We start from the raw sequence: 17,277 nt of genomic DNA, 5'->3' as shown, positions 1-17,277 counted from the left end.
TTCTCTCCAGCAGCAGAACAGAATCCAACATGGCTTTTCACATGCTAAACCATGTAGTTTCTCTAGTATGCCAGCTCATGATACACCTCTAGCTACAAACCATTAGCCTAAACCAATAGCATTAGGTGCATGACAGTGCCAATTGGTGGATTTGCTAGGTAGAAAAAAAGTAACCAAATAATGAGTCACAAAATGTTTCAATCACGAGACATAAAAGAGCCCATATATTTGAAATGTCTGAGTTTTGTTTCGAGAATAGACAAAACAAAAACATTGGAACACTAGTTGTTTCAAGCTCAAAAATGTTAATGTTAACAACAGAACTGATCATAGTATATGAACTTGTCAAATGACAAGATTCATTTCATCTTAAGTGAAGTGTGCAAACTAGCGTTTGCATTTCCTGCATCAGAAGAGGAGAACACATCTTTCTCCTTCTGTCCTGGCCACTTTTTACAGAGGCACGATTGAGAGCATTTTAACAAACTTCATTATTGTTTGGTTTGGTGGCAGCAGTGCCTTAGATAGAAGGTCCATACAGAGAGTGATAAGGACAGCTGAGGAGATTATAGGAAGCTCGCTTCCTGTTATTCAAATACTGATTATAAGCACTATGTGCTTAGAGCTCGAAGTATTGTTAGAGACCCCACACACCCACTTCACGGTCTTGTTTCTGTTGCTTCCCTCTGGGAAGAGATTTTGTACCCGTAGTAGCGGGACTACTAAATTCTGTAACAGCATTGTTCCTTATGCCACCCACCTTGTAAATTTGCAAGATTCTTTTCTTTTCTTTTTTGCCATGTATATGTATACATTCAAACTAGACTGATGTTTCTCTGTGTCATATATGTGTGGTTATGCGGGTATATCATAATGGTTATCTTTTGAGAGCTGAATATAACAAAATTTCATTTTAATGTATGCTTATTAGTGTATATTTAAAGTGGCATTAAAGTTTTAATCTATTCTATTCTTAAGGTTGACGATTCTGTGGCTTACCTTATGTCAGTTTCATAATTTTGTGGAAATAGAGGTAAGTATAATAACACAAAGTATAATTAATCTGCACTTTTACTGCGTAGATATTGGAAGAGAGAAATAAAAAGACACAACTAGTGATGATCTTTCTGTGTTTATGTGCAGTAGAACATAATAATGGAGATGTATGACTTTTTTTTTATCATAATAAGTATTTTTACTCAACTTCAAAGGAGTAGTTAAACCAACCCAAATAATCAGATATAAAGCTGATCTATGGATGGGGCAGGCAACTGAAGAGTTTTGTTTGCAGAGATGAATTCCTACTTAATAAAGTTAACACTATTTTAGCTAAGCCAAGCTTTACATTTAACATTTGGCTTTCTTCTATCAGACTTTCCTGAGACGTATCTTCTTCAATATCCTATAGAGTTATTTTCAAGGAATATTTCCTTTCATGAAAATCAAACAAATAATTTTTCTATCAAAATATAAAGCAGCACATCTCTGTTTATTAATACACTCTTACTTCAATACAGTACAAATTTCTTGATAGTAATGATACCTAGCTTTTACTGATCTGTATTGAAAGTACAAGAGGGAATGAGATCTTTAACAGGATCTAAATACTAATTGTTCATATCTGTTTAGCATGTAATTTCATTAATAACATTAAAATATAACACATTGAAACATGGTCATATATATTATAAATCAACATACTTCCCATGCTAATGGACTCTAAACCATATTCTTGGTAAAACTATGTATTTGTAATTGAGATTATTGTCTATCTGCAGATAACTTTTTTATTAATGTCATTTGGTCATTACACCATTACACATTAGCAATTTCTGAACTTCTTGTGTAGCTATTTCTTAGCATATGCGACAATTTAGACTGATAGTAAGGTAGTGGGTAGACACAATATTCTTTTGTGTCTCCAATGTATTTGCAAACATTGTTCACTCGAGTTATTTCAGATGTCTATTATATTTTGAATCCAAGATAGTAAGCAAAAAAATCTCTATTGTAATTTTTAAAGAATATTGTTAAGGAAATTACTTTGAATTACTTCAAATTTGTCTCTACATTTTGAGTTGATATTGGAAAGGCAACTGAAGCAATCATTTAGCTAATTCTGATAAGTAAACTATTTGGAGGAGGACAAGATGTTTAAAAGAATGAGGCCAGCAAATGTTTGATACTTACATAATCTTTCTGGCTGACAAGAGGAGGCTGCTGGGGAAATGAGTTTTATAATGGCTTATTTTTTTAAAAAAACACTGTTCCATCCTTTCCGAAGTAATATTTTTGAGACCATTATCAAAGGAGCCCTCTTGAATGCTACTACTCAGCTAATTTTCTCAACTTTATTTATAAATAAGATCTTAGAAGGAGTAGTGAAAATAGTGGCTTTCTTGATTATGATGATTTTGGATGAAGTTTATTTTTGTATTAAATTTGTATTATTTGTATTAAATTTCTATACCGCCCTTCTCCCGAAGGACTCAGGGCGGTGAACAGCCACAAGATAAAACACATAAATACAAAAATTTAAAATAAAGTAAAAACGAATTAAATAATTTGGCTGAATTTAAAATACCCCATAATTTAAAACAAATTAAAATTTACATTTAAAAAGGGGAGAAGATTTAGGCCAGGCCAGCTTGATGAAATAAAAAAGTCTTAAGCGCGCGACGGAAGGTGCCCAGATCCGGGATCCTCCGTATCTCTGGGGGGAGCTCGTTCCAGATTGTAGGTGCCCCCACAGAGAAGGCTCTCCCCCTAGGGGCCGCCAGTCAACATTATTTGTACGACGGCACCCGGAGGAGCCCCTCTCTATGGGAGTGTACTGGCCGGTGGGAGGCTATTGGTGGTAGCAGGCGGTCCCGTAGATAACCAGGTCCTAAGCCATGGAGCGCTTTAAAGGTGATAACCAGAACCTTGAAGCGCACTCGGAAGACCACCGGGAGCCAGTGCAGCTCGCGCAGGAGAGGTGTTACATGGGAACTCCACGTTGCTCCCATAACCACCCGCGCGGCCGCACTCTGCGCCAGTTGGAGCCTCCGAGTGCACCTCAAGGGGAGCCCCATGTAGAGAGCGTTACAATAGTCCAGACGAGAGGTGACGAGGGCATGAGTGACTGTGTGTAGAGAGTCCCGATCTAGAAAGGGACGCAACTGGCGGATCAGGCGAACCTGATGAAAAATCCTCCCGGTCACGGCCGTCAAGTGCTCTTCTAAAGACAGCCGTGAATCCAGGAGGACGCCCAAGTTGCGAGCCCTTTCCGTGGGGGCCAATGATTTGCCCCCAATAGTCAGCGATGGCGCCAGCTGACTATATCGACTTTATCATGTGAAAGCTTTCCAATCTAAGTTTAGCTTAAGCAATAACAAAGTAATATTCTGAAATGTTTAACTGATATTGGATTCGAGTCATTATTGTATGATGTCTCTTGTTCTTAGATGCTGTATTTATCTTGAAGGATCAGACAGCTATTATATTCAGAATAACATTGTCCAGTTTTGCGCAGTTACATTTCTTGAGAGGAAAATATCAAGCCAAAGAGATCCATGTCTTAATTACAATATTCACCCTAGGGTTGCCTTTGAAAAGTGATCAAAGGCAACTTTAGCATCTATAAAATTTGGCAGGCAGAAGTTTATTTTACGAACTATTTATGCCCAGTTTTGAATTAACTATTATTAAAAATTAAGCCTAAATTGCCTTGGGCCAAAATACCTGTTGCTCATCTATTGCCATGAGCCTCGCTATCATTTACATGTTTCTTAGAGTTCCTGTTGTATGTTTCCTAGTATATGTCCCATAAAAAGGAATTAAACTGATGAGTACATGAGAGAATTTTCTGATGTTAAAATAAAATACAATATTTTAACGTCTGATGTGCATGTGTTTTTTTTTTGTTTGTTTTTTTTTGTCTCTTCTTTTGCTATTGTGTGTTTGGTTTTAAAATGTAAAATACTCAATAAAAATTATTTTTAAAAAAAGAGAGAGAAAGAGAGAGAGTATTTTCTATAGCAGTATCTAACTATGGATTCCCAGAGGGGTATCTATCAACTCTTACTGGCTGTAGATATGCAGAAATAAATTAATTTGTCAGGGATTTGATAACATGATAATATTGAGTGTGGAGGTTCATTTGTCAGAGTCAGTGTTCTGCTCATAAGAGCTTTGTGTGGTCAATGAGTCTTGTGATGTGGAGGTCATGTCAGGTGAGGGTCACATCATGTGAGGATCATTGGTAGGTAAAGTGCTAGTTGGAGAGTGATGGGTGGAGGGTGACTGGTCAGAAGCCCATATAAGCAGTAGAACATACTGTACAAATACAGACATCCCCTAAATTCTGCTGAAGATGTTACCTACTCTGGTAACAAAACATGGGGAAACCAACCCACAAGCTCAGAGAACAAACCTCCACCGTGATCCTACAGCTGAGTTACAGATATTCACCACTATTGTAAACATGATAATATGACTTTGGCTTACCTTACTTTTAGGAAATGTTTTGGGTTTTTGCCTGTTTTATTACAATGTTTTAATTTTTTGTGTATCTTAAAATGGTGTACTGTATCAAGAGGCAGGAAAGAAATTCATTTCACATCTTGAGTGCTCTTTTAAATAAAAAGGGTTTTCCCAGTTTAAAGGCTTGAATGATGGGGGGAAATGGAATAACTGTAGTGACAGGAAACCTTAATACAAAGGTAGAGACATAATTTGAGCAAAAATAATCATTTGCTTTCTGAAGGGTTACATTTGTTCTTAGAACATGCTAATAGAGGAAATGAAAACCAAATACTTGTCATGCTGGTATTTCTTCTCAATGATTATTCAGGCTTCAGGTTGTTAGGTTTTTTTATTCTTGATTTTAAATGCTTGTTCCCATAACATTTCTTTATCTTCAAAACACCAATGTTATATGTTTGTGTAATGTGATAATGTCATTAAAATTTATTTTCCTGTGTATAGTTCCTACCTGTGTATATACCTTCTGAAGAGGAAAAGAAAAACCCATCTTTATATGCGAACAATGTGAGGCGTGTAATGGCAGAGTGAGTAAACTAAGGTTTCAAATAGTATAATAACCTCATAGTTTCAAACAGTAGCAACATTTTTGCTTATATATGAAATATTGCAAGAAAAATACTTTTTCTGTGCCATGATGTCAAAAGATAGAGGAAAAATATTAGTGGTAGGAAATAATTACTGCTGTGTTTCAAACAAACAAAACCAAATTAGGAACATTGTAGAGTCAACCAAAGACCTAACTAAATATTTGCATGCTTGTAACAGAGAAAGAGAGGAAATATGGGTAATTATGTTAAATTACTAAAATAAAATGGTTGGGAAAAACTGCAGATAAGAGATTATTTCCCCCAGTGTCAGAGTTCTTGTTAAGGTCCTCTGTCTCATTGACAGTTTATATTTCATGTAAACATCATGTTCAAACTAGAAGCTGAGAAGAAGAAGGCTGATAAAGGAAGTCCAGTAAAAAGAGGTGCTCCTCAAGCACATATCTAGGAGTAAAATGTTTTTATAGTATTAATTCAGATACATTTTACTAGATAATACCATACATGAACAGCAAAACTGTCTAAATACTTGCAGATAAGTTTTTTCAGTAACTGAAATGTCAGAATCTTTAGTCCCTACTGAAGAGAATATATTTTAATAGTCAAGCATGAGATTTTTTTTAGAAATGAAAATTAGCACTGCAAAAAGGTTTCTATTCAAGAAAAAATAGAAACTACATCATGAGTCCTGGTGGTGCAATGATTAGAATGCAGTATTGCAGGCTGACAGAGTTTAATACTGACTGGCTCAAGGTTGACTCAGCCTTCCATCCTTCCAAGTTTGGTAAAATGAGGACCCAGATTGTGGGGGCAATATGCTGACATTGTAAATCGCTCAGAGTGTGCTGTAAGGCACTATGGAATGGTAAATAAGTTAAAGTGCTATTCTTACTGCTATCATGCATGGCTGAAAAAGAGTTCTATGTATTACAGCTACTTTAAAAATTGCTATTCTATATTTAAAATCTTTATATTTATATTTAAAATTGAATCCATTTTGTTAGGGAAATAACAAACATGTCACTTATAGAAAGACCTGTGTGCCTTCTAGAACCTGAGAATATTTTTCTGTCAAATCTCACTTGCAGTGGATTTAGTTTCAATCTGTTAATCCTTATCCATCTGATTATAGTTTCCGAGTACTGACTGAGAATAGATACATCACCCGAGTGTTTGATAAATATAGAAATGAGTATTGTCAGATGCTTCAGAACATTTAACTCCTAACAACCTCTGTGGGTAACTAATATACTTTAAGAAGTAACCAAAATCTTGTAATGGGGAAATGGTTTTACAGTACTCATTGCATGTATTTGCTGGGATCAGAAAATCAAGCTGCCAAATCCTGACTCAAATGTTAAATTGGAATGGTCCCAGTATTGAATCTTGTGGAAATTTACACATGCAAGGTATTGAGGCAGCACCCTGATTAACCATTTCTTGGATCTGATTTGACAAGGAGGACAGAAATTACAAAATAACCAAATATAGCAATCTACTGTGCTGCAGTTATAAATTAAGTTAAGTTATAAATTAAGGTGAAATTTGGAGATTGCAAGAAATAGATATGTTAAATAGGATGGAGTCTAGTCTCCTCAATGCAAATTCAACATAGTATCCTCAAGTCATTACCTCTGCTTCAATTTTTACCTTCCACTTCTAATATCTGAAAGGTTTGTAAAACAAGAAAACTTCTCTCAGTTGTACTACCATGCCATGATTGAACTTTTGAACTATGCATCAAATAGATGCTTCCTGAAACTGTGTGAGTATATATGTATATGTGTACATATTTTTGTGTATTTAAGGGCTTTAGGAATTTCAGTAACAGACTATACTTTTGAAGATTGCCAGCTGGCTTTGGCCGAAGGACAACTCCACCTCCCATCAGATACCTGTCTCTTAGAATTTGCAAAACTTGTAAGAAATCTTGGGTAAGTAAATTATCAATGCATAATAATATACAACTGTTTTTAGCAAACAAAAAAAAGGCTTTGTAACTGTTCAAAATTGTATGACAAACTGATTATAAAATGCATGCCATTGCTTTTCCAGTTTTTCAGGTAACTTTTGGTTCAGACAGAAAGGAAAGACCAGCCTTATTTCCTTCATGCTTTTAGATGCAAAGAAAATAAGTGATTTGAGGTGTGATCTGAAAAAAAGTGGCAGATTTAGTTTATCTTTACAGAGATTTTATATGGCTGTATAGATATACATCATATACAAGTATTTAATGTATTTTACAAAGTGAGAGGTGTTTTTTTTTTTTTTTTTTTTTTGGTGGATAGCCAAAGTCTTTATTCAGATACAATTCAAGAAACAGAATTTGTAAAACACTTCTATTGAGAACAAAAATATGTAAGGGCATATTGCAGGAAGAAAAGAATGTGCAGCCTTGATCTGGTATTTTGCAATATACATTGCAAAATAAAATGAGAAACATAAATTGCTCAGTTGAAAATAAATGTTAACTGAAATCAAGGTTTTTTTTTCCTAATCGGTTTCAATTGAAACTAAATTAGCAATTTTTATGGATTTTTGGGTTAGTGTAAGAAATAGAGAGGAGTTCTCTCTCTCTTTCTCTCTCTCCCTCTCCCTCCCCCCCCCCCTCTCTCTCTCTCTTTTTGCTTACATGATTATTGTCAAAAGGTAATACTTTGTTTTCCTTACCATTCTAAGGTTAAAGCCAGAAAAACTTGAAAAAGAACTTGATGCATACTCAGAAAGAGCTAGGAAACTGAAAAACAAAAAAGTCACTCTCAAGGAATTTGCAGAGTATTTGAAAATCCAAGTTTCAGATATGTTAGAAAATATGTTTGCACTTTTTGAAGAGGTAAGAATTCATTATCACCAGAAATATAACACGAAAGTTATTGTACAGTAGAAAATGTTACTGTGGGTAAAATCCATTTGTGGCCATGTGCCAAAAGAATGGGAAGGAGTGGTGTCACACAAGTTGCTGGAGGAGGAAATGCTTTGTCACTACACAAAAAAGCAATTTGTCACTCGTGATCATTTTATCCACACCCTGGAAGCTATGCTAATTTTTCCAGTGTTCACCTGATCAGCAATCAGTTCATTAATAGAGAACATGTTTATTGTTACTAACAGCAGTTAGAAATAACCATCTTCTTTCTTCAATGGCAAGATTGAAATCTCTTCCTCCCCTTCCCCCGATCTGTATATGATTTAGTCAATGAGTGATAATGAATGTACAGATAGCAATAGCACTTAGACTTATATGCCACTTCACTGTGCTTTTACAGCCCTCTCTAAGCAGTTTACAGAGTCAGCATATTGCCCCCAACAATCTGGGTCCTCGGAAGGATGGAACGCTGAGTCAACCTTGAGCCTAGTGAGATTCGATCTGCCAAATTGCAGGCAGCCGGCAGTCTGCAGAACTAGCCTGCAGTACTGCATTCTAACCACTGCACCACCACAGCTCTTACTGCATTCTAACCACTGCGTCACCGCAGATGGTCCTTGACTTACTGACCACAATGGCGGCTAGGATTCTGATCATGAGCTGTTGGATTTGTAAGTCTAGATTTTACAACCAATTTTTATGATTGGCTCATAAAGCAAGATATCAAGATTGTTAAGTGAACTACCTGGTCATTAAGTGAATCCAACACACAAGGGCATTTTTTGCCGGAAAACAGCAAAATCATTGCAAATCACTGTAGCCAGTTATGAATAACCAAACACCTGAAATACAATTGGGTAAACATGGGGAGGTGCAGCAGTTATAAATTTGAGGATGAGTGGTAGGTAGCCTTTTTAAAGTCCAGTGTAACTTCAAACAGTTGTTAACTGATTAGTTGTAAATTGAGGATTACCTGTACATGCATGTGAGAGAAACTGTACATGTAATCCTCGAATTACAACAGTTTGTTTAGTGACTGTCCAAAGTTACAATGACACTGAAAAAAGTGACTTGACCATTTTTCACACTTATGACCATTGCAGCATCCCCCTGGTCATGTGATTTACATTTGGATGCTTGACAACTGACTCACATTTACAATGGTTGCAATGTCCTGGGATCATGTGAACACCTTTTGCAATCTTCTGACAAGCAAAATCAATGAGGAAAGAAGATTCACTTAACTATGTTACTAATTTAGCAACTGCAGGGATTCACTTAACAAATATGGGAAGAAAAGTCATAAAATGGGGCAAAACTCACTTAACAAATTTTGGGCTCAATTGTGGTCATAAGTTGAGGACTATTTGAATTTGGAAACAGGAAATGGCTGTGGGTATGATATGACTCTACCTACCAGTACTAGTCCTGTTACATATATTTTGTGGAGACAATTGCATCCCTCCACTGCTAAATTTTTCACTCTGCAGTAAAAAATTACACAGATATGTTAATCAAATTGCCTATATTTCTTTACATAATCACATTTGTAGGGGATAGGTTGCTGAAAAATGAAACCATAAATAAATACACTCTTAAAACTTTCTTAAGTCCCATTCTGATAAAGAAAACAGAAATTTATATTAGATTTTCAGAAATTCACAAGGATTTGCCCCCATCTAAATAATTGCATTAATTCTAGTTTTAGGAAATTGGTGTCCGTAAGTGCAGAAATTTTCATATATTCTCTATCTATGAATTTCTGCATGTTCCTTTATTTTTTCAACAGACGGAAGATGGCCTGATTGACATACGAGAATATGTAACAGCTTTGTCGGTAGTCTGTAGACCTTCTAAAACATTGCAAACAATGAAGCTCGCTTTTAAGGCAAGTAACATTTTTTATTTAAAATGCTTAACGGCTATTTAAAAACCAAGGGGTTTTTTTGCAACATAGGTAGATATTAGGTCAAATACTGCAATATCATTGTATCTGGAACGCACTACTGACTTTACAACTGTTCTTAATCTTACATCTGTTACAAATCATAGCAGCAATCTGGACTGTAGAGACACGATGCCTTTTTTGTCTGTGCAAGCAAAATGAGATGGGCCAGATTTTTTTTTCCTTTGCATGACACACATGGCTTTGTATCTGGACAGACCTTCTGTCCACAATATTTTAAAGCTGAGCTTTGGGGCAGAATTGCACTCCCTAATGGTCATATCTATATCAAGAGATATATCAAACAAATTGGTTCCTTTTTTTGTCTCTATAGCAGTACCTAATGAGAAATAATCCCCATCTCTATTTCCTTTTGGCCATTATTGATCACATTTTCCTGTTTATTGCTTTCTATCTTGTCTTATTTCTCTTTTTCTTTCTACTACCATTGCATCTCTTTTTTCCTAACATTCTCTTAGCCAATGGCCTCAGGTCCTGTCTTTTGAGAGGGAGGGGGAGAATATATACATTGTAAAAGTAAGCTCCCTACCAACTGGAACCTTCTTTGTGCCCCCTCCATTGGCTTTTGTGTTCTTTGGCAGAGCTGCGCTTCTTAAAGTTTCATAGATCACAAAGTGTTACATGCTCTGACTCTTAACAAAACTACACTTTCAGACTTTAGACTGATCAAGCAATGCTAGTTCCAGATGCTTCCTTGCTGAACTCGAGCATGGGTAGTTTTGCTGTATTGCTGATGGAAGTAACATTGATATTCTATTGTACTACATCTCCCCCCTCTCATTGCAAGCCAGATACACTGGTACTGCCAGTGACTTCTGGAGAACTCTTAACACCAGGAAAATCAGTTATGGGAATTTATTTTATTTATTTATTTTATTTTACTTCGAATTTATATACCGCCCTTCTTCCTGGGAACTCAGGGCGGTGTACAGCCAGATAAAAACACATAATATAAACATTAAGAACAAATTAAAAGGAAATATCTCAATTTGGCCAAAAAATTTAAGAAACTTATAAATTTAAAATCATTTAAAAGGCATTGTTAGGCTAGCCCGGCTTGTTGGAAAAGGAAAGTTTTAAGGGAACGGCGGAAGGCCGTTTAAACACTGCTGATATTATGGAGGTTTGAATGCATTATATGTTTTACATACTTCAACATTTTGATTCACCGAAGTGGCTGACTGCAACAGATCACAAATTTTGACCTCTGTTTCTTCTCCTTTAGCTCCAGTGACTGGCACTATGCCATTGGTACCATCTTTAAAATGTCCAACTCCATCACCATATTTTTCAAGGCTCACAATTCTTGATCTTCAGGCATGATTCTATAGATCTTTAGCAAAACCTAATGGTTTCTTCTCTGAGGCCAAGATTCCTAAATGTTCTCCAATTAACTTCACCACAATTACTGTTTGAATATGTATAGTGCTACCATTTCCTAGCGCGAAGTTTCCCCATACTCCATATATCCATCCAATATTAACACTATGTTTAGGATCTATAATATTCACATAGATCCTATCCTCTTCATATGTAGACTCTTTGGTTCCACTCTTCATGGCCATGTGTTCTGTATTGGGTTATCCATATTGATCTGTCTCAGGCTTAACCCATAAACCTCAAGTTTCTGCAGTCTCGAAATGCTAATTTGAACAACTGTTCAGTTGCTCCAGTACCTCTATCTGTCCCATTGGCTCCCTTCCCTCAATACTATTGTTCCTTCCTTCATATTGTATCTGTAGTTACCATTTTTATACCTTAGCCATGGATCCAGGTCTTTTTTCATTTCCATAACTCATTTCTGTTCTGGAGCACCTACTTGATTTTCTGTGATTCCAGTGCTTTGCAGCCCCATTAACTAGGATATTGGCTTGTAATCTCTACTGCCAATCTCTGTAATCTCTGAATTGCCTTCTCTGTATCTCCTGAGCTTCTGGTGTTTACTTAATTTTCAGATTTTGAGAAGTGTATTTTGACATCTCCTTCTTTACATTCTCTTACTCTTTGTTTATCTGGCAGACTAACATTTCTCTCTTGGTAGATGTTCACTTATGAATTTGATTATCTCAGAAATCAAGTAGTTTGTGCAGTAGAGATGTCATGGTGTCATATAACTACTCATGGAACTATATTGTGAATCAGCTATTTTTTCTGAGTTGTTTTCCGGCCACATAAAACACATTGCAGTAATCCAAATGAGAAGTGACTATAAGCAATTGAGAAAAAGGCAAAAATGCCATGAAAGAGGAATCTGTGCAAAAGCCCTCTTGGTCATGGCTGCCACTTGATCTTCAAAGAAGAGCCATAAATCCAGGAGGAAACTCAGATTTATACTTATTCCATCCAAAAACTGCAACCCCGTAAAAAACTAAAAATGGTAAATTTCCAGACATGGCTGATCCATGAATCCAAAGCTAGTGCACAAGGCTATGTTAGATACTTTTGTGAAATACAAAGCATTTTGTTGTTTTTGTGTAATAATAGTCTTGAGTAAGTTTGCCAGTTTCTACATAGTATTTATTGCTCAGGATTTTTCAGTTAGCACACCTACTTCTTTCTCTCATATTCATAATCTATTCTACCAGACCAGCTTTTACATCTATAAGCCTTTTGTCAGGAAATATGCCGCTATGACATATCTGCTAAGATGCTTGATGTACCCATCCATTTGCTTTTATCGCTCTTTCCATCTGATCCTTATTATGGCCCGTTATTTTAAATGATGCTGTATCACAACGAAAACTGAGATGTGTAACAGACCTCCTGGGACAGGTTAGCATGTGGCAGGGAGTTCCCACTAAGTAGCACAACTTTGTCAACATTACGAACAAATGTCTGCATGAGTAGAGGCCAAAAGAACCCAGTTAATAGGTATGCTACTTATTGTTTGTATGTCTGCCTCAAATATGCATTAAATAAATGTAGTATCAAGTGGTATATATGAGTTGACATCATATATGGAATGCCACATGCAATCCTCATTATAGTTTGCAAGCTAATGATTTTTGTGAGAGACACTTACAGAGTAGTTTGAAATAAAAAAATAAGGAACTCAAACACAACATTTATTAGGTCATTTTATACTTTCAACTGTGAGCCATTTCAAAAGTGTTGAGAAGTTTGTATTTTTTTTAATTGAAGGTTCATCTGCTCTTACATGAATTTCCTCTTACATCCTTACTTCCTCTTTTTTGTTATAAGAAAGGTAGTTGTAAGGACTTAAAAACTGCTAGTCCTTAATTTACAATTGATTATTTAGCGACTAAAGTTATGACAAATCCTACCCTCAAAATGTGACCCAGCCCAGCCCTGAAGTTACATCTGGAGCAGCACCTCTGCAGTTGTTCACCCTTGCAACTGACCACAGAGACATTGCAATACATGCCCCTGACTATTTGCCCACCATCCTGCCTCACCGGGTCCCCATAGGCACTGGGCCTGCTTTGTGACCCTGATGGATTCCACACACTGCTCCCCACCCCTCATCACCAATTGCTTGCTTAACTTTTGAAGACTTCCAGAGCTGGGGAAGTCTTGAGTAGAGAAGGAGGACAGTCCACTGCATTGTTGGGCCACATGGCACAATCACTCATGTGGCCATCTTTTTCTAAGTGAAAAATAATGTTCTTGATTTTATTTTCCTCAGTTTAAGCAGAAGGGCAGAAAACAGAACATGTGGTATCTCAGGGGGTGGGGAGAGGCCTTGAGAGGCCCAAGGCAGGTGGCCTTGTGCTTACACTATGCCCCCCAGGGTCTAAGAAGATTGTTAAAGGAGGCAGTTCACTTACCTGTCCTCCCAACTTGTAACCATAATGGGCACGCTCCATTACAGTCAAAACTTGAGGACTACCTGTATTGTGACTTCCTACCATCTATACAAAGCAGACTCTAGATTCCTCAGTTAATACTGAAGATCTTGGCTTCTTCTTCATTGATAGCAATCTAGCCTAACCTACTGTCATTTTGGAAATGTGCTTCCAGTACCTTCTTAAAAGAGAGGATTATTTTGCATTTTGGTCAATCCTTTTGAGGTTCTCCTGATCTCCCTTTTCTTTTCTGCATAGTCCATGACTCTAAGCTTGTGGGGCAGTAGAGAAGGTGTGTCTCTATTGTTGAAGGCTTCAAAGAACCATATACAAGGCACTCATTTCCTCTAATGGAACAGGAGGCTCTTGGGTGATTCTGCATTGGCTAGCTCTTGCATCTTCCTATGTTTAGTTGCATCATAGAAGCTAAACGTAGTTGTCCTGAAGGCAGAATCAACAATGCAATGATTTCCTCTTTTTTTTCCTTGCGCACATAACCAAGGCGCAATTTCCTGATTGCTTCATTAATCTATATATTACTAAAATATTATTCCCATAATCTTTAACTGGGCAAAATAATGCCTCATAGGACAATGATTTTTGAAACAAGGTACTTCAAATGAGCTAACTTAGAGAATGTGTCCAAAATCTGGGACATATAACGCCTGAAGGAATGAAATTTGGGAAAGTTATGGTTGCTTCAGTGGTGCTGGCTTGCAGCTGCAGTCATGTGATGCTCATTTGGAACATTGCATGACAGTCTCCAGCTGTTGTTCTTGCAGTCCCTCGCTTCCTCCCCATCCTAGTGGCAGCTGCTTACCTGCCTGCTGGGAAGGGAATGAAGGGAAAGGAACCCCCAGCACACCTTCAAACATGCTTGAGAAAGACCCTGTAGTCTGATGCTTCACTAAGAACTAATGCAGTTTTGGACTAACAATTTCCAGTTTCTATTCCATCAATCTAGATCACGGGGATCAAACTCGATCGCATCACGTGATGTCACGTAACATATCGTGACATTTTTTGCCTTTTGCGGAGCCAGGGTGGGCATGGCCTGCATGTGATGCATCCTGCCCACAGGCCCCCTGTTTGACATCTCTGGTGTAGATACTTCATGCCTCTCTATGAGAAGCATGATACAAAGGGATAACTCTCAGTACTTTGTCAATAGTTATCAGCACTTTTTAAGTGCAAAAAAAGTGCATATTTGCACTTAAAAATTAGACAGTTTATATTGATTGTTAGGAAAAAATTCACACCATCTAGGGGCAGAAAGAACATGTACTTGGAAATAAACTGAAACATATAGTTTTCTGGTACTAAACTTAATATTTTATTTTGTGTCTCATATTTAGTAATAAATATGGTTCTTTTCTGGAACGTCTAATAGATGTCCATATTTTACAGATGTATCAATCAGAAACTGGGGGTATAACAGAACAAGAGTTAACTTCCATCCTGAAGAGCGCCATGGGTGTTTCAGACCTTAATGTGTCAAATCTTTTTAAAGCTATAGATGATCAAGAAAAAGGGGAAATTGCATATGGTAAGTCTATTTTTTATAGATTTTTGTGTATGGAAATCAGAAAGGGCATCTGGAAACGAAACCTAACCAAATAGAGGTAACAATGCCTCCATCAAAGCAGGCAAGGCAATCTTCTAAATATAGACCAACAGCAAACCCCACACTCATTCACAATGATGATGTTACCTAGTTAGGTAATGAAAGGTCTTCAAACAAACAATTAAGCTCAGACAGCCACAAGAACTCCACAGTTGAACCCTGAGCTAAATCTATACTCTTCTAGTGGAATCTGAACGGATATTGAGGCTCAAAAAAGGGAAGGAACAAACTTCAAAGCTACTGTGCATTTCCTTCTTTTGTGAGACTGCAATTGCTTGTTTGTTTATATAGACTGTGGATTGCTTATTTATGCTCATGCCACACATGTAAATAAATAGATAACACACAAAATATATTGCACTGCATACTGTGTGGTGTAATTCATATTGAAGCCTTATTACATTTGACTGACATTAAAAGATGGAATGCAACTACTTGACAGTGTTACCCATTGCTTTTAATTGCCCACATTCCATATCAATGAAATAAAGAGGTGTTCTTGAGAGAGAATCATTTCTGGCAGTCTGTAATATAATCTAAAATTAATATTGCAAAACCAGTACTGTGACTCCTGGTCAATCCTACCACATTTCCTAAGTTGCTCTATATCTCCCTTAGTTGCAAGTTCTTCTAGTCCCTGCTAGTACAGTTAACATATATCCATGCTTCTTTGACAATAATTTCTTATATGGGCTATACAGAAATCTATACTATCTATAAAAAAAACCCCTATTCTAAGGAATTCTGAGCATCTTGGAATTTCTTGCTAGAAAGATAAACAACAGCGAATAAATATAATTGCTGAACGTTTGTTAATAATTTTTTCACATTTTTCTGCGAATTATCAAAAATTATCAATTATCAAAATATAATGTAATTTTAGGATGCATAATCTAACTTGAGATAGGAGGAGCTGCCCGAGAAGAGAAAATTTGAAATCTCATAAGCACTAGAAATGGTAGTTGCCTTTGATGAAAGATAAAGCTGTTTCTGTATGTATCTTCTCAGAGGATATTGTGGATCAGTATTGAGAAACAATGTACACCATGGAAAACAAAAATAGTCTCAAAAGCACTCTTACACTATTGTTGCTCTTTAACTTCAGTTCTTACAGAATGATGGTGATGTTGTCTACAAGGCCCTGTTATAATTATGCACTCTACAATGTATTGTTCCAAATATTCTATACTACTAAACAATTATTAACAACCCACCTTAAACATGTTCCCTAAAGGTAGATAAACCATAACTTAGCCATGCTTAGGCAAAACCTTCTGAAATCAGTTCAGTCTGTCACCATGAACTTAGTTTCCATTGATTTCAGTAGACTAAAATTTTCTAAATTTTATCTAAATTTTCATTCAACTAATTATACACAATACTTTTAATATGACTTATAATACAGCAAAAAGAAGCTATCTATGATAGTAATTAAAATGATTATTGAAATTGTCTTTTTTCCATTTCTAGATGATTTCCATTATTTTACTGAAATGTTCCCAAATTTTGCTGAAGAATACCTATATCCTGATCAAATGGAGTCTAAAAGTTATTTGGAAACTCCTGCTCCTAATGGATTCTGTGCAGATTTCAGCCCACAAATTACTGAAAATAGAAGAAATTCCCTACAGAAAAAAATGAATTAATATTAATAATTCTGTCATCCTCTTGTGGTGAGAGGAGTATGTCCTATCTAGGGCTTTTCATAGTCACGCAGCTATATAACCTGAAGTATGTGAGAAGGCTGTATGTGTGGATGTGTAAGAAAGAAAGAAAGAAAGAAAGAAAGAAAGAAAGAAAGAAAGAAAGAAAGAAAGAAAGAAAGGCGTGTATGAATATTTTACTGCATTAATGAGCATCTTTGGCTTCCTATTGGAAAGATCACTTTTTCCATCAGCAATTTGGAAAGTAAAGAATGTAAACAAACTTTAATTTGTATACTT

At 36.4% G+C, this 17,277-nt stretch overlaps 1 protein-coding gene across 1 annotated transcript in view; it reads left to right on the top strand.

The window, feature by feature from the left end:
• LPCAT1 (lysophosphatidylcholine acyltransferase 1) overlaps nt 1-16,980 on the top strand; it is a 46,680-nt gene extending 29,700 nt beyond the window's left edge. The window contains exons 8-14 of the mRNA XM_070939110.1: nt 979-1,033; nt 4,969-5,051; nt 6,881-7,006; nt 7,752-7,905; nt 9,728-9,826; nt 15,118-15,256; nt 16,805-16,980. Of these exons, the coding sequence (XP_070795211.1) occupies nt 979-1,033; nt 4,969-5,051; nt 6,881-7,006; nt 7,752-7,905; nt 9,728-9,826; nt 15,118-15,256; nt 16,805-16,980 (832 nt within the window). The remainder of the gene's footprint in view (nt 1-978; nt 1,034-4,968; nt 5,052-6,880; nt 7,007-7,751; nt 7,906-9,727; nt 9,827-15,117; nt 15,257-16,804) is intronic.
• Nucleotides 16,981-17,277: the final 297 nt, after the last annotated feature.

The sequence above is a fragment of the Pituophis catenifer genome, unplaced genomic scaffold, assembly GCF_029215685.1.
Source record: "Pituophis catenifer annectens isolate HBS135680 unplaced genomic scaffold, rPitCat1.0.hap2 SCAF_3, whole genome shotgun sequence".
Lineage (NCBI taxonomy): Eukaryota > Metazoa > Chordata > Lepidosauria > Squamata > Colubridae > Pituophis > Pituophis catenifer.
The sequence above is the reverse complement of the archived record's forward strand: the minus strand, read 5'-3'. Positions and strand labels throughout refer to the sequence as shown.